Source organism: Zootoca vivipara, chromosome 2 (assembly GCF_963506605.1).
Source record: "Zootoca vivipara chromosome 2, rZooViv1.1, whole genome shotgun sequence".
Lineage (NCBI taxonomy): Eukaryota > Metazoa > Chordata > Lepidosauria > Squamata > Lacertidae > Zootoca > Zootoca vivipara.
This window is the reverse complement of record NC_083277.1, coordinates 12,468,728-12,491,597: the sequence shown is the minus strand read 5'-3', so window position 1 is coordinate 12,491,597 and position 22,870 is coordinate 12,468,728. Positions and strand designations below refer to the sequence as shown.

The 22,870-nt window shown below is 48.7% G+C and overlaps 1 protein-coding gene across 4 annotated transcripts; it reads right to left on the bottom strand.

Moving 5' to 3' along the window:
* Positions 1 to 267: 267 nt before the first annotated feature.
* On the bottom strand, positions 268 to 22,082 carry LOC118081030 (rootletin). 4 transcript variants are annotated; one of them, XM_060270558.1, is made up of 11 exons: positions 21,718 to 22,082; positions 16,574 to 17,971; positions 14,931 to 15,059; positions 14,252 to 14,350; positions 12,103 to 12,216; positions 10,758 to 10,895; positions 9,253 to 9,432; positions 7,921 to 8,097; positions 5,706 to 5,885; positions 3,618 to 3,711; positions 268 to 2,255 (listed from the first exon to the last, which is right to left on the bottom strand). In XM_060270558.1, the coding sequence occupies exons 2-11, from the start codon at positions 17,489 to 17,491 to the stop codon at positions 2,212 to 2,214; spliced, it is 2,073 nt and encodes a 690-aa protein (XP_060126541.1). In that variant the 5' UTR covers positions 17,492 to 17,971; positions 21,718 to 22,082; the 3' UTR covers positions 268 to 2,211. The 4 variants fall into 4 exon arrangements, with proteins under 4 accessions (XP_060126541.1, XP_034963018.2, XP_034963019.2 ...); XM_035107127.2 differs by having other exon boundaries at positions 268 to 933; XM_035107128.2 differs by lacking the exon at positions 21,718 to 22,082 and adding an exon at positions 20,910 to 21,142 and having other exon boundaries at positions 268 to 933.
* Positions 22,083 to 22,870: the final 788 nt, after the last annotated feature.

Genomic DNA, 22,870 nt, shown 5'->3' with positions numbered 1-22,870 from the left:
AACCAGGCAGTGGACCTTCTTGGTGGTGGCGCCAGCCCTGTGGAGCGCCCTCCCATCAGATGTCAAGGAAATAAACAACTGTCTGACTTTTAGAAGACATCTGAAGGCAGCCCTGTTTAGGGAAGTTTTTAATGTTTGATGTTTTATCGTGTTTTTAATATTCTGTTGGGAGCCGCTCAGCATGGCTGAGGAAACCCAGCCAGATGGGCAGGGTATAAATAATAATAATAATAATAATAATAATAATAATAATAATAATAATAATAATTAACAACAATAACATATTTTATTAATTATTAAAGCTCCTCCCCCTGCAGAAATTCAAATATGTGCTGGTGTGGAGTACTCCAGTTTAATATGTATGGGCTGGAAAGTGGATAAACAGCTAAATAATGCTCAAATGTGGACAAGCCTACAAACCAGCCTCCTGTTCTGGGAAGCATGCAAGCAGGATTAGAGCCTAGCTCTGCTCTCCCCTCCTGCAGTTTCCTGCAACTGCACTCACTCAAAAGCACTCACCCCTGCCAGCATCAGAACAAAAAGACTTCACACTGTGTTAGATCACTTTTGCATTATTATTTCAGGCAGTACATTCCTAAGAAACAGCTCCTGTTGCATGAAGCTTGTACTCCAGCATCCCCTACTATTTCAAATAACTTCACACCCAGATTAAAAACACAATCGCAATCAATGTTCCCTACATTAGCTCCTCTTCACCAGGAATGAAACAGAAGCTCACCATGCAATACTCCCTTTCTATAAATAACTGGCAACTCCCCCAGCCCCCGCAGTTTTATGTCTCTCTGCCCAGTGTTTCCACTGATCAAGTATAATTTCATTTTGTCCAACATCTCTTCAATTTCTGGAGCACTTGAGGTCAGTCAGGGGCAAGGCTCGGAGAGCAGGCAGAAGGCAGGAGAGTCTGGCCTGGAACTAGGAGGGAAGCAAAACCGTCAGAGCTATTTTTCTGCACAAGAACACTCTCCCCACCTGAAATTCCCAGCCACTAGTGTTCAGAAACATTACTGGTGGAGCCTCTTTTAAAGCCATCCAAGTTGGTGGCCAGAGAACACCACAGTTTATCTATGCACCATGTGAAAAAGCCCTTTCTTTTGTCTTTTGCCCTGAATTTCCCAACTTTCATCCTCATTGGATGTACCCAAGTTCTCATGTTATGAGAAGCAGGCGCATCTCGACAGATCGCTGTTAATTCGGTGACAGCAAAAGCAACAGCCACAACCTATGGAAATATTTTAGTCTGTTACCAATCTCTGAAGCTAAGAGTTCTGTGGCACCTTAAAAAAAAAGATGACGATGCAATCCTGCACCCGCTTATCTAGGAGCATGCCTCAATGAGACTTACTTGTGAATAGAATTGTAGTAATAATAATAATAATTATTATTATTATTTATTATTTATACCCCGCCCATCTGGCCGGGTTCCCCCAGCCACTCTGGGCGGCTTCTAACAAAATATTAAAATACAGAAATAGTGTTGGAAGGGACCTCAAGAGTCATCTAGTCCAGCCCCCTGCATTGCAGGAATCTCAGCTAAAAGCAGGTGGACATCCAACCTCTGCTTAAAAACCACCAATGAAGTCTGGATCCAAATTAAGTTACTTGTAATAAGGTGACATTGAAAATCAGTGCAAAGTTAGTAAGCAGGCAGAGAGGCAGCCCGGTCCATGCACTGGGCTCATGTGGCGCTTATGACCGGGTAGCCGGCAGGTGTCAGGTAGAAAAACAGGTCAGTGTTTGAGGACAAACATGGCAGAAGTGTTTGGGGAAGGGCGATTGGCTCAGTGGTAAGTGAGTCTGCTTTGCACACTGAAGATCCCAGGCCCAATCTTCAGCATCTCCAGGTAGGGCTGGGAAAGGCTCCCCCCATCTGAAAAAATGGTGCTTCACTGCCAGCCAGTGCAAACAGTACTGGGGTTCATGGACCATCTAGTCTAACTAAGTATGCAAGGCTCCTTAAAGAGGCCTCTCTTCCAAAATTGCTGTGTATGCGCTACGTGGCCTCCCTGCGCCCTTAGGTAGCCTTCCCCAACTCTCAAACAACACATGAAGGATGTGGGATGCATCCTGGTCAGGAAAAAAGGCAAAGGTAAAGGATCCCTGGACGCCAGTCAAAGGTGATTATGGTGTTGTGGCACTCATCTTGCTTTCAGGCCGAGGGAGCTGGCGTTTGTCCACAGACAGCTTTCTGGGTCATGTGGCCAGCAGGAATAAACCACTTCTGGCACGAGGAGACACTGTGATGGAAACCAGAAATGCCGTTTACCTTCCTGCCACAGAGGTACCTGTTTATCTACTTGCACTTCATGCTTTCAAATTGCTAGGTTGGCAGGAGCTGGGATGGAGCAACAGGGGCTCACTCCGTCATGGGGATTTGAACCGCCAACCTTCTGATCGGCAAGCCCAAGAGGCTCAGTGGTTTAGACCGCAGCGTGCTGGTATTATTGCCTTGCAAGCAGCGCGACACAGCTTCTCTGAATAAGGAACGCTTGCAGATGCTTCGGGCTCCCGATCAGTTCCTGGCAGCATGGTTGGAAGATGCTGAAGCAGATGGCAGCACAGCTGTGCCTGCCAGGGCTGATGGGAGTCGTGGTCCAAAACATCTGGAGCGGGGCTGCAGCAGGTGGATGCAGCAGAATGTCTGCCCCCTCTCACTTCTTTTGAACCTGCTCCACTGGGGCTGCAGCTGGGGGCCTTTTCCCCTCCCTCCTGTCTCTACTGCTCTGTCACCTCCTCCGGTTTTGGGAAAGGGCCGTAGATCTACACTAGAGGAGCCACTTTGCACACAGAAAGTCCCAGCTTCAATCTGAGGAATCTGCAAGTAGGGCTTTGAGAGAATTCAGCAGTGTAGACAATACCAAGCTAGATACGGTAGACCAATGGTCTGACTTGGTATAAAAGCAATTGGTGGTGTTCAAATAAGAGTCCGGTGCAGGTTCAGTTGGTTTCTACATAGAATCATAGAGTTGGAAGAGACCACAAGGGCCATCCAGTCCAACCCCCTGCCAAGCAGGAAACACCATCAAAGCATTCCTGACATATGGCCGTCAAGCCTCCGCTTAAAGACCTCCAAAGAAGGAGACTCCACCGCACTCCTCGGCAGCAAATTCCACTGTCGAACAGCTCTTACTGTCAGGAAGATCTTCCTAATGTTTAGGTGGAATCTTCTTTCTTGTAGCTTGAATCCATTGCTCCGTGTCCGCTTCTCTGGAGCAGCAGAAAACAACCTTTCTCCTTCCTCTATATGACATCCTTTTATATATTTGAACATGGCTATCATACCACCCCTTAACCTTCTCTTCTCCAGGCTAAACATGCCAGGCTCCCTAAGCCGTTCCTCATAAGGCATTGTTTCCAGGCCTTTGACCATTTTGGTTGCCCTCCTCTGGACACATTCCAGCTTGTCAGTATCCTTCTTGAACTGAGGTGCCCAGAACTGGATATTAGTTTCTCTACATATTAGTTTCTTTTTGGGGGGGTGGGGTGGAGATCAGCTTGTGCGGGTCAAGCAGCAGAACATCTTGAGCTGGCCTCGAGCTCTGCTACAAAAGAGCAGCACCTTCCCACCCTGACCCTCTGCACCCCTCCCAGCCACTTACTTTCTCTCCCTGGCACCTGCCTCATCCTCTTCAGCCAGAGCTCCTGCAGCTTCTGCAGGACCCGGTCCTTCTCCTCTGCCTCCCGCAAAGCTTCCTGCCAGGGATGAAAGAGATCGGGATGTCAGAAGCAGCTGTCAGCTGCATGATCACCAAGGCCATGGGCGTGTTTGGGTTTGGGGGAGTGTGACCCATGGGTGCCACCCATTCCGGTCACGTCTCTCTCCCTTCTCCAGATCAGCAACCCCTACCTCCAGACAAGAGAAAGTGTGTGCGTACACGTACACACACACACACACACACACACACACACACACATTTCTCTGTGCCAAGGGATCTGGGTAAATGTCAGGTCCAAAAGAATTTATCTAAGCTCTTCTGGAGAGTGGAAAGAGGAAGTGGGAAAGAGTGTCACCTCTTCCAACTTCCTCCTTCAGCTCTGTGTAGTTTTCAAGGAAGAAGGTGACCATCCCTCACTGCCTCGTTTGCAAGTGGTCTCTCTCTCTCTCTCTCTCTCTCTCTCTCTCTCTCTGTGTGTGATTATGGGCACCAGGCGCAGACCTAAAGGCCACCTTTGCACCCATGGGTGCCACACTGACACTCCCTGTAGCTGAACCTGCTCCATCAAAAAATGGAAGGTAAAGGTAAAGGACGCCTGGGCGGTTAAGTCCAGTCAAGGGCAACTATGGGGTTGCAGCGCTCATCTCACTTTCAGGCCAAGGGAGCCAGCGTTTGTCTGCAGACAGCTTTCTGGGTCATGTGGCCAGCATGACTAAACCGCTTCTGGCACAACGGGACACCATGGTAGAAGATAGAGCGCATAGAAATGACATTTACCTTCCTGCCGCAGCGGTACCTATTTATCTACTTGCACTGGTGTGCTTTTGAACTGCTAGGTTGGCAGGAGCTGGTACAGAGCAATGGAAGCTCACCCTGTCGCACGGGGCAAGACCAAGAGGCTCAGTGGTTTAGGCCACAGTGCCACCCGTGTCCTGATGTCAAAAAGTGTCATCCCTATGTCAGCCACTAGATGGTAAGCAAGGAATTCCACCAGGCAAATTCCATGTGGTGAAACAGCTTGCTAGATATCTCTTTTTAAAAATAAATAAAAAATTGTTTTCCCGAATACAGAAAGAAAATAATCATAAATAAAACAATTCATCTGTTACAATTCAGTTACTATTTAATACAGCTATTACTATACTAATCCTTTCCTCCAAAACATACTAATGTTCTGCCGAACACAACTTCCTTCCTTCTCCACTCTTGGTTTTCAGATCTTTTCTCTTATGTTATGCGCTTTCTCCCTCTTTGTCTCTTGTCATTCTCTTAAGTAAGTCTATCTCGTTTATAGACAGAAACACCTATTGTTTCTATTGTAGGTTTTATGTTAATCCTGTCAGTGTCTTCACATTTTTACCGTACTCCTTTAAATAGTCCACAAATTTACTCCAATCTTTTTGGAACTTCTGGTCTTTTTGCTCCCTTATCCTCCCAGTCATCCTAGCCAACTCTGAATATTCCATCATCTTGACCTCTTGCTAGATATCAGAGCAGAAGAAGAAACTTGTGGATGGGCAGTAAATGTTAGGGTGAGCTGAGCAATAAGAAAGAAATTATTATTGTTGTATTTACTCAGATTTCTTTTTTTGTTTTTAAGCTTTGCTATTTTCTTCCTGCCACTGAAGCTGGAAAGATAACAATTAAAAGGGTGGTAAACAAAGGGAGACCAAGCCTGCAGGGAAGAGCCTTTCACAAACCTTGCTGATGAAATATTTAATTTGCATCTATTTTGAAAGTTGGGGGGCGGAGAAGGAAGGCTCTGCTTGCCAGCTCCATTTAGTGGGGGGAATGCAACAGAAAGAAGCAGAGCGAGATCCTCTGGATCTTGTAATAATACAGCACAGCAGGCAGAGGCCTGCATGTACACATGCCCTATACACACAAATTGCAGTCGCAGGATTTTGAGGTTCTAAGGGACAGTCTGGCAGGTGCACTCTGGGCTCTTGACCTGCTTTTCCATGTCCGGAGCATCCTAGCCTCTTCTTCTCCCAAGAGGCCTTTTTTGAAAACAAAACAAAAACTGCTCACCTCCAGGACCTGCTCTATCACTGCCTCCATGCGCTGCAGCCGCGCAACTTCTGCGCGATGCTCCTCCAGAGCTACAGCTCCCTGGGTGAGCTCTGCCTCGGCTTGCGTCAGACGCCTGCGCAGCTTCTCAGCTTCCTGCGCTCGTTCTCGGGCATCCTGCGAATGCCGGCGCAGCTGCTCCTGCAACGAGATGGGGGAGATTGAGAATCCTGGCCTTTCCGTTATTGCCGGACAAACTTTCAGGCTTCTGGGATCTGCTTTGTTGGTTGGCTTGCTTACAACCCTAAGGCTTACTAACGAACCCGAGTCAGGTGCAAAAGAGTAGGCAGGAGAGGGGTAAAGGTAAAGGGACCCCTGACCGTTGGGTCCAGTCGTGACCGGCTCTGGGGGTTGCGGCACTCATCTTGCCATATTGGCCGAGGGAGCCGGCATACAGCTTCCAGGTCATGTGGCCAGCATGACAAAGCCGCTTCTGGCGAACCACAGCAGCACACAGAAATGCTGTTTACCTTCCTGCTGTAGCGGTACCTATTTATCTACTTGCACTTTGACGTGCTTTTTGTTTTTTTGTTTTTTAATGTATTCATTAAAGATTTTTTCAAACAACAAAAACATACAAAAATACAAAACACAAAAAGAAAATACAAAACACAAAAAATACAAAAACAAAAATTCTAATTTATAAACCTTATTTCTAATCTATTGACTTCCTCATTGCACCTCCTTCTGCGATTCTTTACATATCATCCTTAGTAAACTCTAATTAAATATAAACTCTAATTATTACTTTAATATTACCTTATTTCTCTATCTTTTACATCTTATCCTTTTACACTCTATATCTTACTTCTTAATTAAATTATCATTATCTTCTAACAATACTTCTTTCACACCATTGTATTATCTACAACCTCTTTGTATCTCCCGCACTTTGACGTGCTTTTGAACTGCTAGGTTGGCAAGAGCTGGGACCGAGCAACAGGAGCTCACCCTGTTGCAGGGATTCGAACCGCTGACCTTCTGATAGGCAAGCCCTAGGCTCTGTGGTTTAACCCACAGCACCACCCGCGTCCCAGGAGAGGGGTAGTCACATTGAAAAAGTATGGCAGGATCCCCAAGAATGGGCTCTATGGGGAGCTGGCTTCAAGCACCTGGCCAATTGGCAATATCAACCATGCCATGTAGATCAACCATCCCTTGCAGATGACCACAGTGCCCGGAGACAGTCAGTCAGGTTGTGCATCCACAGCAGTGACTGGAGGAGGAATGACCGCTGGGAGGAGCGCAGAGAGAAGAAAGGCCATGGTGCACCTGCAGCAGCACAACCGGACGCCTTCATCTGCCCCAGCTGCAACAAAGCATGTCTCTCCCTCATCAGTCTCTACAGCCACAGCAGGCGCTGTAACTCTCCAGCAGTTTGACTTCACTCCTCCATGTTCTCCTGAGCCAGAGGGTGGCAACACGAAAACAGCCCTTTCCCCTGCTTGTGGATGATCTCCTCAGGGAATCTCGCCTGGGACCATCATTAGATATCTTTAGGCACCTAGATATCTTCAGGCACCTGGTCAAAGCATTTCTCTTGTGCCAGGCCTTTGGCTTTTTATTATCTGTTCATTATCTATTTTTACTATCTATGGCCTCCTTTAACAATACAAATGCATTTTAGGTATGAAGGAGCGTCTTCTCCCCATCATTCAGCCCAGACACTGAAGTCTAGTGCCGAGGGCCTTCTGGCGGTTCCCTCACTGCGAGAAGCGAGGTTACAGGGAACCAGGCAGAGGGCCTTCTCGGTGGTGGCACCCGCCCTGTGGAACGCCCTCCCATCAGATGCCAAGGAAATAAACAACTATCTGACTTTTAGGAGACAGTATCTGACTTTTAGAAGTCCTGTTTATGAAAGTTTTTAAAGTTTGATGTTTTATTGTGTTTTTCATTTTCTGTTGGGAGCTGCCCAGAGTGGCTGGGGAAACCCAGCCAGATGGGCAGTGTATCAATCCATCAATCAATTATCACCATCATCTTTCTCCCCTCCATTTCGCTTTCTACTGACTTGGTATGTTATTTACATCTGTTGCGAGTTACTTTTGCATTTATTGTTTTACAAAAGTTCCTCAAGTGAGTAATAAGTTGGATAAATAAATCATAAATAAATAAATGTTCTGGAGGTAGTTAAGATCCCACAGAGCGCCCCTGTGTGCTCCTTTCTCATTGCTACCTGCAGCTCTTGTTCCGTGGCAGAAGCTGCATCTTCCACGGCTTCCAGGCGCCTCTGCCACTGGGCTCTGATCTCCTCCTGCTCAGCCAAAGACCGGGCCAGCAAGTCTTCCTTCTCCTGGATCCTCTGGAGCAGGCCTGGGGCGAAGTCGGGGCTGCCGAGGGAGTTGGCAAGCGCCTTGGGTGGAGAAAGACATGAGAGGTCTTGTAGGAGAGAGACGGAGAGGGAGTTTACAGGGGACAGATCCACACCATGCATTAAAGCACACCCAATGTGTGTTTTAATCACATGACATCCCCCACCCAAAGCATCCTGGGAAAACTAGTTTGTTAAGGGTACTGGGAATTGCAGCTCTGTGACGGGGAAGCTGCCATTCCCAGGATTCTCTGGGAGAAGTCATGTGCTTTAAATGCCTGCCCACGTCTGCTTTCCCCAAGAAATCAACCTGCCCACCCAGTCATCAATATTTCCCTGCCTCTGCAAATGTTCCTGATGCAATGAAGGTGGCTGTCGCCACTTAGAGACTCTTGCAATTAAGTGGTATATAAATCATCTAGATAAAAGTAAGTAAATAGCATGGAAAACAAGTACCATATGAGGACCTCTCAGATATCGGAAGGGCTGCCACATAGAAGAGGGGAAATATTTGGTTTTTTTGCAGGAATAGAGCTTATGGACCTCAATTACGGGAGGGGAAATTTCAGTTGAGGGACGTGGGTGGCACTGTGGGTTAAACCACAGAGCCCAGGGCTTGCCGATCAGAAGGTTGGCAGTTCTAATCCCTGCGACAAGGTGAGCTCCCGTTGCTCGGTCCCAGCTCCTGCCAACCTAGCAGTTCGAAAGCACGCCAAAGTGCAAGTAGATAAATAGGTACTACAGCGGGAAGGTAAACTGTGTTTCCGTGCGCTGCTCTGGTTCACCAGAAGCACTTTGTCATGCTGGCCACATGACCTTGCTCCCTCAGCCAATAACGTGAGATGAGCGCTGCAACCCCAGAGTCGGTCACGACTGGACCTAATGGTCAGGGGTCCCTTTACCTTTACCTAAATTTCAGTTGACCATTGAGAGAAAGGTCTTGGGGCCCCTCCAGACCTGTGTTCCATTGCGTTCAAGATGGTTGGTGCTCACGATGGTATCAGGGAGATCGCACATTTGCTGCGCATGTGTTAAATATCAAAAATCCTGTGGCATTCTAGCATTGCCAAGGAGACCACATCATCTCCTCTGCATTTCATTAGAGCTCCTGTGCCTTGAGAATGTCTGACATTGGAGAGCATGATCTTTCTGGGTGTGTGGCTCAGCCCTGAGGACTAGAAACCTAGCAGTAGCTACCTCCACATCCTTGGTGCTGCTGGCGAGCGCTTCTTGGAGGGCTTTGATTAAGGCTTCCTTTTCCTTCAGGGCTAGGAGCAAAGTTTGGTCCCGCTGCTGCCAGGATCCGCGGGTCGAGGCAGAGAGGGATTCCAGCCGCTGGATCTCCCGATCCTTCTGATGTAGTACCTCGCGCAAAGCCTGGGGGAAGAGGGGAAATTGCAAAGGTTAGACAAGACAAATCCCCAGAACAGGAGAAAGCAATCTTATTTTCATGGATCCTTTGTCCTCGCAGAGCAACCATGTCATCCGAGGTTCCGTCTCTTAGCAACCATAGAAAGCTGACTGCTAAACCCAGCAAACTTTTTGTATCCAGAATTGTCTGTCTAACCCTGGAAGAATCCAGATTAATTACCCCCAGCAAACAATGGACTATTAAAAAAAGGTTTGCAAATGTCACGTGATTTTTTTTTTAAAATGACATACTAGAAGGAAAAATGTGAAGAGCAAACGGAACGAAGTGAGAACACAAGTTAGTGAAATGGGCTGCATTTCCCATGAGGCCGCACTGCTCCCCACATCCTTCTTAAAGCACGAAGCAAAGGCCCACCCTACGTTTATCCGGCATGTCTAGTCAACGTGCCTCTGCAGCCAAGAGGACTAGAAAATTTAGTTCTTGGTTGTTCGTTTGCTGAAACCCAAAAGTCCCAAGCTATCAGGGTTTATCCAGAATTCCATTCGGAAAGAAACATAGCCCAAAATATATATAAGAGGAAATATACATATACCGTATTTTTCGATCCATAAGACACACTTTTTTCCTCCTAAAAAGTAAGGGGAAATGTCTGCATGTCTTATGCAGCAAATGTGTGGTCCCTGGAGCTGAATTGCCCAGGGGCGAAAAGCAGATAATGCTTATATATATATAGAAAGAGCTAAAGGCTAACAAGAGGGAAAGAGGAATCCGCTCAGTAGCTGATTGCAAGAGATCGGGGAGGAGATAAGGTATGCTAGCTCCCTTCCAGCCTGCCCCCTTGCCCAGGCCTCCATTGTTGAATGTTCTGCAGAGGGAGGCTGTTTGTTTCCCCAGCAACATGTGACTGGCTGATTGGATTATCTGGCTGATTAGTTTATCAGAAGTTGCAGAACTCTGAGTTGAACAGGATTTTTTCCCTTTGCAAAGTAAACTCAACAACTTTGAGCTGATCCTTTAAAAAAAATGGGGCTTTTCCTCTTTGCAAAAGTAGCTGCACAACTGTGAGCTGATCGCCCCGCCCAAAACGGGGCTTTCCCCCTTTCCTCCTCTGAAAACTAAGTGCGTCTTATGGTCAGGTGAGTCTTATGGAGCGAAAAATGTGGTGTATGCGTATAGATATATATTTTAAATCACCAGCCTTGCCCACAGGAGAGGCCAGGACTCAAATTAGTTTTCCCACTGTGTTGCAGTGCAAATAGCTTCCCACCATATTGTCCTTAGTTTTGGGCCCCTCCTCCCTCAATCACAGTACCCCTCTCTCCGTTCATACATGCAAGGTCTCCTCTCCTGTGCGGAGGGCAGTGCCAAGTCTTGACAGGTCGGCGTCTTTGTCCTTCAGCGCCTCCTGAAGGTGCCTCACCTCATGGTGCACAGACTCCAACGCCAGGAAGTGACCGGACAAGGTCTTCTGTCAGGAGAAAGAGAAGGAGACAAAATGAAGACTCCCCAGGATCTGCCTTACTTATGGGATGAGAAGAAGACAGATCAGGATCTATTCCCAGTCTGTGGAATGCTCTCCCCAGGGAAGTCCGCCTGGCGCCTACATTACACACCTTCAGGCGCCAGGCAAAACGTTCCTTTTTAACCAGGCCTTTGGCTGATCTGTTTATAACCTTTTAAAACATGGTTCTTTTCTTGGGGGGTGTTATTTGGTTGTTTTTATTCTGATTATATATGTTGTGATCTTTTCTGTGAACCGCCCTGCGACCTCCGGGTATAGGGCAGTATATAAACTCAATTAACAACAACAACAATATTGGTAAATTCCCCGAAGGACTGGCAGAAGATCAGCAAGGTGTTTTGATTCCCAAGTTCCAAAGCAGCAAAAACCACGTCAGACTGACCCATACATTTAAAGCAGATTGAACAGAAATTTAATGCACATGACTTCTCTCCAAAGAATCCTGGGATGAACTGTAGTTTGTTTAGGGCGCTGGGAACATAGCTGCCAAGTCTCCCGTTGAAAAATCCGGGATCAGCAGCTGCGTGGCACCAGAAGTCGCATGTCCAGACATGCGTAGAAGCAACTTCCGGTGCCGGCGTTGCCCGATTTCCGATGCCTGGACATGGGCAGAGCAGCACCTGAAATTGGTTCTGCGCATGTCCAGACATGCGCAGAAGGAGCCTCCCTGGCAAGTAGGAAATCAGGGAATTTACGGGATTTTTTTCTATTCGGGAAAACTGTGGGAAACGGATTAAAATCCGGGGGTTTCCCGCGAAAAACAGGAGACTTGGCAGCTATGGCTGGGAATTGTAGCTCTGTGAGGGGGGGGGACTACAGTTCCCAAGATTCTTTGTGGGAAGCCAAGTGCGTTACATGTGCTTTGAATAGATGGTGGGGATGCGGCCTAACAAATTTATTACGGCGCAAGGTTTCATGTGTCACGTGTGCATTTAAACAACTCTCACGCCACTTTAACAGCCACTGCTTTCCCCGAAAGAGTCCTGGGAGATGTAGCTGGTTAATGGTGCTGACCGCATAGAACTCCAATCCCCAGCACCCTTAAAACTAAAATTCCCAGGATTCTCCATGGCTGTTAAAGTAAAAATCGGATGTGTGATCGTGATCCTCAGTGATCAGGGTCCTATTTCTGGCTCCATGCACTCCCGTTTACCTCTAAGGCCTGGTCTCTCTCCTTCAGGCGATGGGTCATTTGCTTTATCTGGGCTTCCAGCATGGAGGACTTGACCCCCGAAGGGCCAAGAGACTGCAAGAGGATAAGACAGTCCTGGGGAAGAGAAAGAGGATGGCAGAGAGAGAGCTTTACGCCGAGGAGCCGAATTCCTTTCCTACGTCCTACCCCTTCCCTTTTAAAAATTATTTTATTTCATACATTTCAATAATTTTACAGTCCTTTTAACATTTCAAAGCTCGACTTCCTTCCCCCTCTTTCTGCGGTTCCTTAAATTTATATTTAATATTTTCTGCAGATCCAAATTAACTTAATTTGCTCATTTATTCATCTACTTTAAATATATACTCCTATAAAACTGCAGGTTATTACAATAATCCTGCCGACGTTCTTATCTGTGTTTGTAAATATTGAATAAACCATTTCCATTCTTTTATAAAAAAAGTTTGCTATATTGATTTCTTATTTTTCTGGTACGTTTCGCCATTTCTGCATATTCCATAAGTTTTCGTATCCATTCTTCTTTTGCTGGGACTTCTTCTTTCCATTTTTGGGCAAGTAACATTCTTGCCGCTGTAGTTGCATACGTGAATAAATTCCTATACAGTTTGGTTAGTTCTGTCCCTATGATTCCCAAAAGGAAGGCTTCTGGGTTGTTGTTGTTTTACAAATGTTATTTTAAACAACTTTTTCAAATCATTGAATATCATTTCCCAGTAAGCTTTAACCTTACTACAAAAGCCACTATGTCCGACTCCTGCCCATTGCCATTTGAGGTATTGGAAGGGGAGAGGTGCCTATTCCTCAGTTAGCTTTGGGGGGAAATGGTTTCTGAAATCTTAACCCATCCTTATTCCAGGAAGCTCAAAGCAGCACACAAAATTATGCACATTTCAATCCTCACAACAACCCTGTGAGGTAGGTTAGGCCGAGAGCACGCCATGGGTTCAAGGAAGCTTGGCAAGCGTCACGGCAGGGGGAGAATTTGAACCAGGTCTTTAAAACAGGCAGAAATCCAGCTTTTGAAGCTGTTCCAAGACTCAATTCCTCTCTAATCTCAATCTAGTCATGCAAGAGTCCTTATAAAAGGTCAATGAGACATTCCAGCAAGGGGGAGAAATCACTCAAGGGAGATGCAAATCAGGGCTGGGGAGGAGCATTGGTCTGAGGAGAGTCCTGAGGGCCACTCTGAGGAGAATGGAGGGCCACTTAAGTTTCTCACTGCTACTTCAAAAGTTCATGCCAAAAAAAATCCCTCTCCCACAGCCAAAGAACAACAACTTTGGTCAAAGAAAAAAGGCCACTGAAACAGCACAACATCAGGACCGAAATGCCTCAGAGAATAAAAAGAAAAATTGAATTGCGCCAGAAAAATTGAATGTTCCAGAAATCCAGGGCTAATTCTCTGAAAAGCCCTGTTCTTGCACTGCTGTCCTTTGAATGTCTCTGGAGGGTGGCACCTAAAGAAAGGTATCAGTAAAAAAAGGTAAAGGACCCCTGGATGGTTAAGTCCAGTCAAAGGCGACTATGGGGTTGTGGCGCTCATCTTACTTTCAGGCCAAGGGAGCCAGCGTTTGTCCACAGACAGCTTTCCGGGTCATGTAGCCAGCAGGACTAAACCGCTTCTGGCGCAACAGGACACCATGACAGAAGCCAGAGTGCACGGAAACGCCGTTTACCTTCCTGCCGCAGTGGTACCTATTTATCTACTGGGACTGGTGTGCTTTCGATCTGCTAGGTTGGCAGGAGCTGGGACAGAGCAACGGGAGCTCACTCAATCGAGGGGATTCGAACCGCCGGCCTTCCGACTGGCAAGCCCAAGAGGCTCAGTGGTTTTTAGACCACAGCGCCACCCAGAGAAAGCTATCAGAGAACCACCAATAGAGGGTCTGAGGAGACCCGTGCAGGAAATGGTGTTGGGGGTTGTGACCAAAAACATCAGTCCCAGTCAGGTTCCCCATTCTACGGAAGAAGAGCTCTGCAGGATCAGGCCCAGCCAGCTTCCTGTTCTCACTGTGGCTGACCGGACTCCGATTCATCCTTTTCACCCTCTTGAGAGATTTGGATGGGCCACTCTATCACAGCATGGGATGCCAAGGTGTTTTTTTTTTCTCTCTCTCTCTCTCCTCACCTGTAAGGCCCTTTCCTTGCTCTGCAGACACATTGCCAGCCGCTGAATCAGCCGCTCTTGGCTACTGGCGGCCTTCACCTCCGGTGAGATCTCAGCCTCCTAATATTGGGGAATGAAACAAAACAACAGTTTTGGACAAATTCTGAGGTAAGACCAAGAGGGCAGGGAAGGGAGCAAAAAGGAAACAGCAACCAGGTCCTAACGTCAAGAGGCAGGGCTAAACCAAGACATGGCAACCTGCTTTTCACTGAGTCAGAACTGAGTGCTTTTCACTGAGTCTATTCAGCTCAGTACTGTCAACTCTGACCGGCAGCAGTTGTCCAGTTTTTCAGGCAGTAGCTTTGCCCAACCTGATCTGGAAACGCCAGGGACCGGGGCTTTTTTTGTTTTTTATTTATTTATTTACTTTACTAGGTTTACATAACAGAAGCATAAGTTCATTCCACATATCTTTACAATTTGCCTTTCCCCCCCTTTCCCCCAGTCCTCCCCCCTCCCTTCCCACCTCCCCCCTTGTCTGCCAGTCAGTGCAGACAATCCTGAACTAGATGACGCCAAGGTCTGACTCGACAGAAGGCTCCAGAGCTCCGTATGCACAGCTTGCAATTTGGGAGCGAAGCAAAGGCCAGTTTTCCCTCCCCTGCCCAGCCTGGAAGGCCCCAAAGCAAAATGGCTCTACCGGCTTCATGTCCTCTCCCAGCTTCTCCTGAAAGCTCCTGAGTTCTTCTTCGGCAGCCTCAAGGCGCTGCTTCAGGTTCTCATACGCCCCTTGGACATCCTGATGCAGCAGCATCTGCTGAGCTTGGAACTTAGGGAAAGAAAACAGGGTTAGACCGGGAGGATTCCTGGGTAGCAAGATCTATGCGGGTGAGGGGGCTTGCCAGGCCTCAAGGCCTAACCCAGGGGTGTGCCTCCTACTTAGGGTCCCATGGGGCAGGGGAGGAATAAAACCACAAGTTTGGGGACCAGAATCAAGCAGACAGCTGCTTTTGTGTTGGATAGTCTTGCCGCATTTTTCCACCAGAAACCGCCTCTTTGACTTCTTGGCTCCTCCAAGGAGCTGAAGGCAGCGTGCATTGCTCCTCCCATCTCCATTTTACCCACACAAGAACTCTGCGAGATAGGTTAGGCTGGGAGGAAGCATCTGGCCCAAGGTCATCCATGGCTGGGTGCATTTAAAATGCATCTCTGGGTTATTTGTGGGGCCTGCTTGGGTTATTTGTGTGGCATAGGAATTTGTTCATTATTATTTTTTAATGGTCTGGCCCCCCACAAGGTCTGAGGGACAGTGGACCAGCCCCCTGCTGGAAAAGTTTGCTGACCCCTGGTTTATTTCCTCAAGGTTTGTTTTGCCCCCCCCCCAAGCTGGTTCTACCTCTTTAATTTGGTGGATGTTTAGGAGGGTCATACACCAAAAGCAAACTACAACTGCATGTTGTGGTTGCCGGCATCAAACAAACCACGGTTAAATCTGACATCCACACATGCAACATTTGGACTAAACAAACCATGGCTGGTTGGATCCAGAGGAATGATGGGAGGCACCAGTTGGGGCACGGCCAAGGGAAGAAGGCTTAGAGCCCAGGGAGCGGTGGTGGATTGATGAGGAATGGTCAGAGCAAGAAGAGGGAGCAGACTGGGAAGAGGAGGGTTGGAAGCTGAAAAGGCAACAGGGTTTAGTGAGCAGGAAGAAGCTGTGGCAGAGAGCAGCATAGCTGCCAAGTTTTCCCTTTTCTCGCGAGGAAGCCTATTCAGCATAAGGGAAAATCCCTTAAAAAAAGGGATAACTTGGCAGCTATGGAGAGCAGTCCAGAAGCAGAAGCGGAATCAGGAGAGAAGGGAGGGCAAGAGGCAGAGATGAGTAAGGCTGGTGAAGAGTCCAGCAGGTCTCCTCCCTCCTGCTGTGACAAGGTCCTCTCCCTACAGTCTCCCAGGACCCAAAGAGGTATGAAGAGGGAGGAGCACAGACAGGCAAGATGGCAGAGTCTCAGACTGCTCGGGAAGGACCCAGGAGAGAAGGAAACTTAAGCAGCTGTGGAAAGGCGGGAATCTTTAATCTTGGCCTCATAGGGCCAAGATCTACCAAGAATAATTGTTGTGCTCATTAGGCCTGGCTCCCCTGAGCAGGCCTTGTTTCTTCTAATAAAGAGTTAACGTCACATACTCAGTGTGATTTATTGTGGCCTGGCTCCCTGACAGCTTAGCTAACGAATATGCCACACCATTAAAGCAGTTTTGCTGCACGGATCCTTGAGCAGGAATGATTTAAGCAGAGATCCTCAGAAAAGACCTCACATACCTGCCTCTCTTTCTGCCTCTTACCTTCGCCTCCAGCGGCAGAAACTCATCCACCATCTCTTCAAAGGCCTCCTCTCCCAAAGAGCTCTCCCTCCGAGGAGTGGGCACATGCCTGTTCCTGGCCAGCACCGGGATCTTGCTGCCCGTCGGCACCCGCAGCCGTTTCCTCTCAATGCCCCTCAGTGCCCTCAGAGCCTCCCAGGCCACGTCCGGCTCTGGCAGAGTGTCCAGTGACAGCATCGAGCAAGACTCAGTGTCTCCCAAGCTCTGTGAGCGGAGCGAGGCACGGGAGCCAGAGCGGTGGACCGTGGGCATGCTCTGCGACTTGTCCCGGCAGAGGGGGAAGCCAGGAGACAGCACCCCCAGCCGCCTCGGGGTCTGACACACCCACTCATAATCCGAATCCTCCACCCGGAGCCCGTGGCAGCTGCGGCACTGCCGCGACCGGCACGGCGTCCCCGGGCAGCTGCCGTCGGCGTCACCGGCCCAGCACTCATACTGAGAGAGGGCCATGTCGTCCTGCAGGAGGCGCTGGTAGCGCACGTGGGGCAGATCTGCGATGCTGGCGGAGATCTCTTGGCCCACGTAGGAGAAGGTGGTGCCGGCATCATCCGGGAACCGCTGCGTGTGGATGTGGCGGAGGGTGCGAGCCAGCTGGTCCTTCTCCGAGAGCAGGCGCTGGAGGCGGTCAATGGAGAGGGCTTGCACCCGGGCGATGACGGTGTCGAAACGGTACACCCGGCCCAAGGCCTGGGCGCATTTCCCACACAAGAACTCCCCCCGTCCGTCGCCGCGCTGGGGAGGCTCCCGGCTGAGGACGTAGGACAGCACCACTTGCAGGTCAGGGCGCGAGCCGCCTCCGCTGCGGCTGAAGAGCCATCGCCGGTGATTGCCGCGAAGCACCGCGCCACAGAGGCGGCAGAAATTGTTGAGGCTCTCCATGGGTTCAGAGGCGAGGGGTGGCGGAAGGAAATCCTGCGCTCTTCTGAGCCTTCATGTAGTTCCTGGGAGCTATAAATCACTGCAAGAGTTGGAACTTCTATAACTTATCTGTATCCAACCGCCTGCTCAGGCTAAGCCAAAGAATGGGTGGTGTTTCTCGATTGGTTTTTCTGGATCCTCAAGGCTTGCATTTATTGATCTCCAAAATTCTAATTGTAGCTTCCTTACTATGGGGTTCTGATCCTGTCTCAATCCTGACAGTAACTGGGGCTTCTGTTTCTGGAGCACTCAGAGTTTCTATTTGATTTCTTGATCTGGGCCTCTTAAGGTCTAGTCTGCCTCCCCAATGGAAATCCGAAAGCCAGGTTCTAGATTCTCGGCTTCAACTCTGAGCAGGCGGCAAAAGAAATACCTACTGATGGATCAGCTTGGCTTCTTCTGTGCTGCATGTTCATGCTCCCAATAGCTTGCCAGAAGCACCTGCAGGCAAAGAATACATTTCACAGAATTAGAAACAAAAAACCAGACCAACCAGAAACCTCATGAACTAAAAAACAGTCTGTAATTTCCCAGGAAGGTGGAGGGCTGGGCGGGGGAGGGGAGGGCATTCTTTCTCCACCCAGAGCTGTGAAAGCACGCAAATGGGATATTTGCACACAGAGTGCAACACACCAAGTATTCTCATGGTTTTTTTCCCGAGAGAGGAAAAAAAGAGCATGTTTGTAGTCCTCTTGGTTTTTAAACTGCTTTAAAGATTACAACTTGAAGGCTGGAGCCAACGCAAGTTAATAAATAAATTCAAGGAGGATGTCGTCACTGGGCCTGGCATACATTTATTCTGATAGCGGAACCTGTTTTATTCTTGCTGTGAAACTAGGCTTTGTCATAACGGAGGTGTACACATGTGAACCAAATGCACACCACTTAAATCCCAGTCATGAAACCAAAATTTGCTTGTCTAGCCTCTCAAAGACTGAGAAAGTGCTTCTCTTTAGTTGTGACTCCCAAGGAACAAGATGGAGAGCTATGATCCAACAGCCAAGAGGTCCGTAGACTCAGACATATAAAATTGTGGAGTTGGAAGGGACCCCAAGGATCATCTAGTCCTACCCCCTGCAATGCAGGAATCAGTTGCCCAAGGTGGAGCTTGAACCCATGACCCTGAGATTATGAGTCTCATGCTCTACTGACTGAGCTACCACAGCAGATACATCCAACAAACAAACAAAAAACAATTAGGGCTGTTAAAGCTTGCTAATCAGTGTAAATTCATTCAGTTAAAAAGATTTCAAAACCTGCTCTTAATCAGGAGCAGATTTCAAGATTAATTCTTCTAATACTGGTAGTCAACCAGCTTTTTAAAAGACACACATTCACCCCTTTTCTCACACTCAGAGGGAATGCAGCCTGCTGGGTTGGTCCTACCCTATATTTAAACGAACCTTAGAAACCTGGATTTTTCAGCCTGTTTTTAATCGATGCTGGGTTACATTTTATATTGTTAATGTCACGGAAATTTTTGGTCTTCTTGAAACTGATTTTAGCTTGCTGCTGCTTCAGTTAATTGTTTTGCACCTGTGTGTGTGTGTGGATTTAATTGTTTTATGACTTTATTTTGTTAACAGCTTTTGTCTTGGGCAGCTTTAGGAGGGGATTAGACAAATTCTTGGAGGAAAAGACTTTCTGCCTCCCCCCCCCCCAGTATCAGAGGCAATAATGCTTCTAAATATCAGTTGCTGGAAACTACAGGAGAAGAATCAAAGAATTGTGGAGCTGGGCGGAACCCTGAGGATCATCTAGTCCAACCCCTTGCAATGCAGGAATATGCAGCTGTCCCTTACGGGGACCGAACCTGCAACCCTGGCATTATCAGCACCTCGCTGTAACCAACTGAGCTGATTGTGAGAGTTCTCTTGTGCTCAGGTCCTGCTTGCTGGCTTCACACACAGGCATCTAGTTGCTGGACTAGACTTTGGCCTAGCACAGGTCTTGTTTGCGAGCTTCCCATGGATATCTGCGAGAATAGGATGTTGGTCTAGATGTTCCTTTGCCCTGATCCAGCAACGCTCTTCTTCTGTTCTTATCAACCAGTGTCTCCTGGAGAAAAGCTCCCTTTCCCCAAGCACAACAGGTGGGTTGGTGGCTATGGATCAAGGAAGCAGAAGACGGGCATCTCTGGTGCCAGGAAATCCAGCTCTAAACTGACTGTGCACACACTGTACATTTTAAGCATCTTGCTTCTTCACAAATAATCCTGGGAACTGTAGCTTGTCCCGTGCAGAACTACAGCTCCCAGCCTTCTCTGGGGAAAATTATGCGCATTAAGCATATGGTGTGTATGTACTTGTAGCCTTGGTCTCTGGATCAAGACGTCCAAAAGGGGACAAGGGGAAAAACAGGGACAGATGGTGATTGATTTTTCAGAGGCAGGAATGGAGAGTAATAAATCCATAGACACAAGAGAAGCAATCTTCTCGCTCCTGGAAACAGCTACCCTCAGCAAGGATATAAGGACAGGACAGATCGCTTCCCTCAAGCTTCCTTCAGCTTACAAAGCCAACCAGGGATAGCAAACAGGATTTCTGGGGCACCTTTAAAAACAAAACAAAAAACCCATCCATTTTTTAAAATCATGGGATATTGTTTTTCAGGCCTAGGGACCCATATGCTAAGGGCAGCATCTGACAAAGCAGGTTCCAGCCCAGAAAAGTATCACATCACTTTGCTTGTCCAGGATTTCTGCCCCAAGAAACCAGTAGCAACCACCTTTCTGGAATTTTGCCTTTGTTTTCAAGCCCTGCCCAGATCTGGCAGCAGGCAGCACAGTTGCTTCCTTCCAGGTCAGACTCCATTCTACCGCTAGCCCAGTAATGCCCGCTCTGACTGGCAGCAAGTCTCTCCTTCCCATTGCCTGCCACCAGATTCCTTTCAACGTCCTTTTATAACTGGTAATGCCAGGGACTTGAACCCAGGCTGGACCTTTTGCATGTTGCTGAGCGCTACAGTCCCACTCCTTCTCCAGCAGGCTTTGGCTGCAAGCCCCATTGCAACCCAACCCACCCTACCGCCCCATCCCTCAGTTCAGACCATGGGTCCAAGTAATTTAGTATTGTCTACACTGACAGGCAGTTGCTCTCCAGGGAAATGCAGTAGATTGAAAATGGGTTCGTCTTCATGCAAAAGCATGTGCCCCTAAGCTACTGCAGCCCATCTGCTCCTGGGGAGCCTTCCTGCCCAACTTCCCTCCTCCACAGACGAGGACCCAGGAGTCCTGGTGAGGCATATTGTTTCTCCAGCGTGGACTTTGCATTATACAGTTTCACTCTTTCCTGATTTGCTCCCTCGGTCATTGCAGGCGTCTCTGGGCCACCTCCCCTCCACCACGCACCTTTCGACCCCAGGCTGCTGTGCTTATTACCTGTGCGGGGAGTCGGGGACGGAGGCTGGCGCATCCGTTCGCCCTCTATTAGCTGTGACACATCATCTCTCCCTTACCTGCTGCCGCCGCTCCACCCCGAGCAAAGTGCAGCGAGCACACCTGGCGGACACAGGAGCCCGGAGCCCCGCCTCCAGGGGAGGAACGCCCACACTCAGGCATCCCGGACCGGTTCTTCCTTACCGGAGCCTCTCCCCGCCCTCATCAGGCTTCCCCTCCCCGCCCCACGTGCAGGGAGAACTTGAGAGCTCCGGCTCGCTCCTCTCCCCCCACCCTAACAGGCAGAAATCCACCAGGTGAAGCCTTCGTCGCATCTCCACGCCAGGAGAGCGAGCTGCACCCGGCCAAGTGCTGCCTGCCTGACCAAGCACAAAAGCCCGTATCTCTGCAAAAAGGATAAAATCGAAGTGCCCCACTTTCCCAAGAACCCGGCCAATCCTGGCTCCCTAATCCCCCTCCCCACCCTTCGTGTGTGTTCTAAATCGCATGCGTCTTCTAAAGCACATCCGAACCCCCTAAAAAAAAAAGAATCCTGGGAATTAAAGAGTACCCAACGCAGAGCTACAGCTCCCAGCGCCGTCAAACTACAGCTCTCAATACTTTACTGTGTGTGCGCGCGCGCGCGCTTTAAATGCATGGCGTGTCCGTAGCCTCGATCCCAACTTCCTAACTCCTCTCCCATTAAGTAACCCATTTCCCCCTTTTTACGCACGGCGTTCCTACAAATCAGAGCACTCGGGGGTCCCGCTGGAAGATCGGCCTAGCCTAGAGCGTCTTGTGCTTGGCTTACCTCTCTCTGCTACCGGTACTTTTCTCCGGGCAAAGTTCGTCCCCGTCCTTTTCCCCTTTAAAGGGCATCTTCTTCCTCGCTCTCCCCTCCTCTTCCCCCCCCTGCGCTGCTAATTGCCTTGCGGGAGAGGTTTGCAGGCAACAAGCCACTTAAACGGACCATGTGATGGGGCGCGCTAAAAGGATTTGCCCGGGCTAATCCACGCCTCCGTCTGGCTGCCCAGCTGGAAAGGTTGCTGTTGTTTCCCTGATCCTACCTCCCTCCCTCCGTCCCTCTCCTCCCGGAACCCCGCGGAGCAGGAACTGTAGCAGGACGCCTGGGTTCTCCCTTCGGAAGGCTCCGAAAGCAACAAGTTCAGAGCTGAAACCTCTTGTTATAAGAATTTTGAGGTCATATCTATATATATATAATAATTGTTCATAAAACATGTACATGAATGTACAGGCACATGTCTGAAGCAGCACAGGAAGACAGGCCTTTCTGACACCATTTTGACTCTCTCTCTGACCAGGTGTTCCTCTGCAAGGAAGAAGTGGGGTGGGGGGAACCTTCTCATTGTCTCAGGAATTAAAGTGATAATCCCTGGCATCCTGATACCTGACTGCCAGACAAAAGGGTGTGATTAACTTGGCTGGGAAACAGGGAAATGTAAATATCTCTCAATTTTGTTGATTAGGTTTTGGGGGGCAGGGGGCAGGGTCCAGACTGCTCAGATTACTGCCACCAGACCTCCCCTTTCATGATGTACCTATGATGAATCTAGGGAGGGGGGTCTTGGGCTACACCCCTTCTGTGACATATGGATGATGCTTCTGGGGGGTGGGCTGAAACCAATTTCAAATTTCTTTTTAAGGGCAAGACATCTTTGTTTGGGGTTCCTTCCTTGTTCTCCTGTGTGAGAGGAAGGACCCTGTTGCAACAGTTAAAATAAAAGTGCCTTGCTTCGTACGTCCTGGTTTGGTCTCTGTTATTTGGTGGGCAGGAGACGCTTAAATTCGTCTGCTTGCCTGGATCCTTGAGCTCTCCCTGGGTCAAGATCCATTTCTCTGGGTTCATAGGAACCAGCTTAAATTTTACAACAATTTGGCGACCACTTCGGGGACCCAGTTTTGCCTTGAGCTCCGGGTTCACTGAGGAAGGGGAGCCCAGCGCG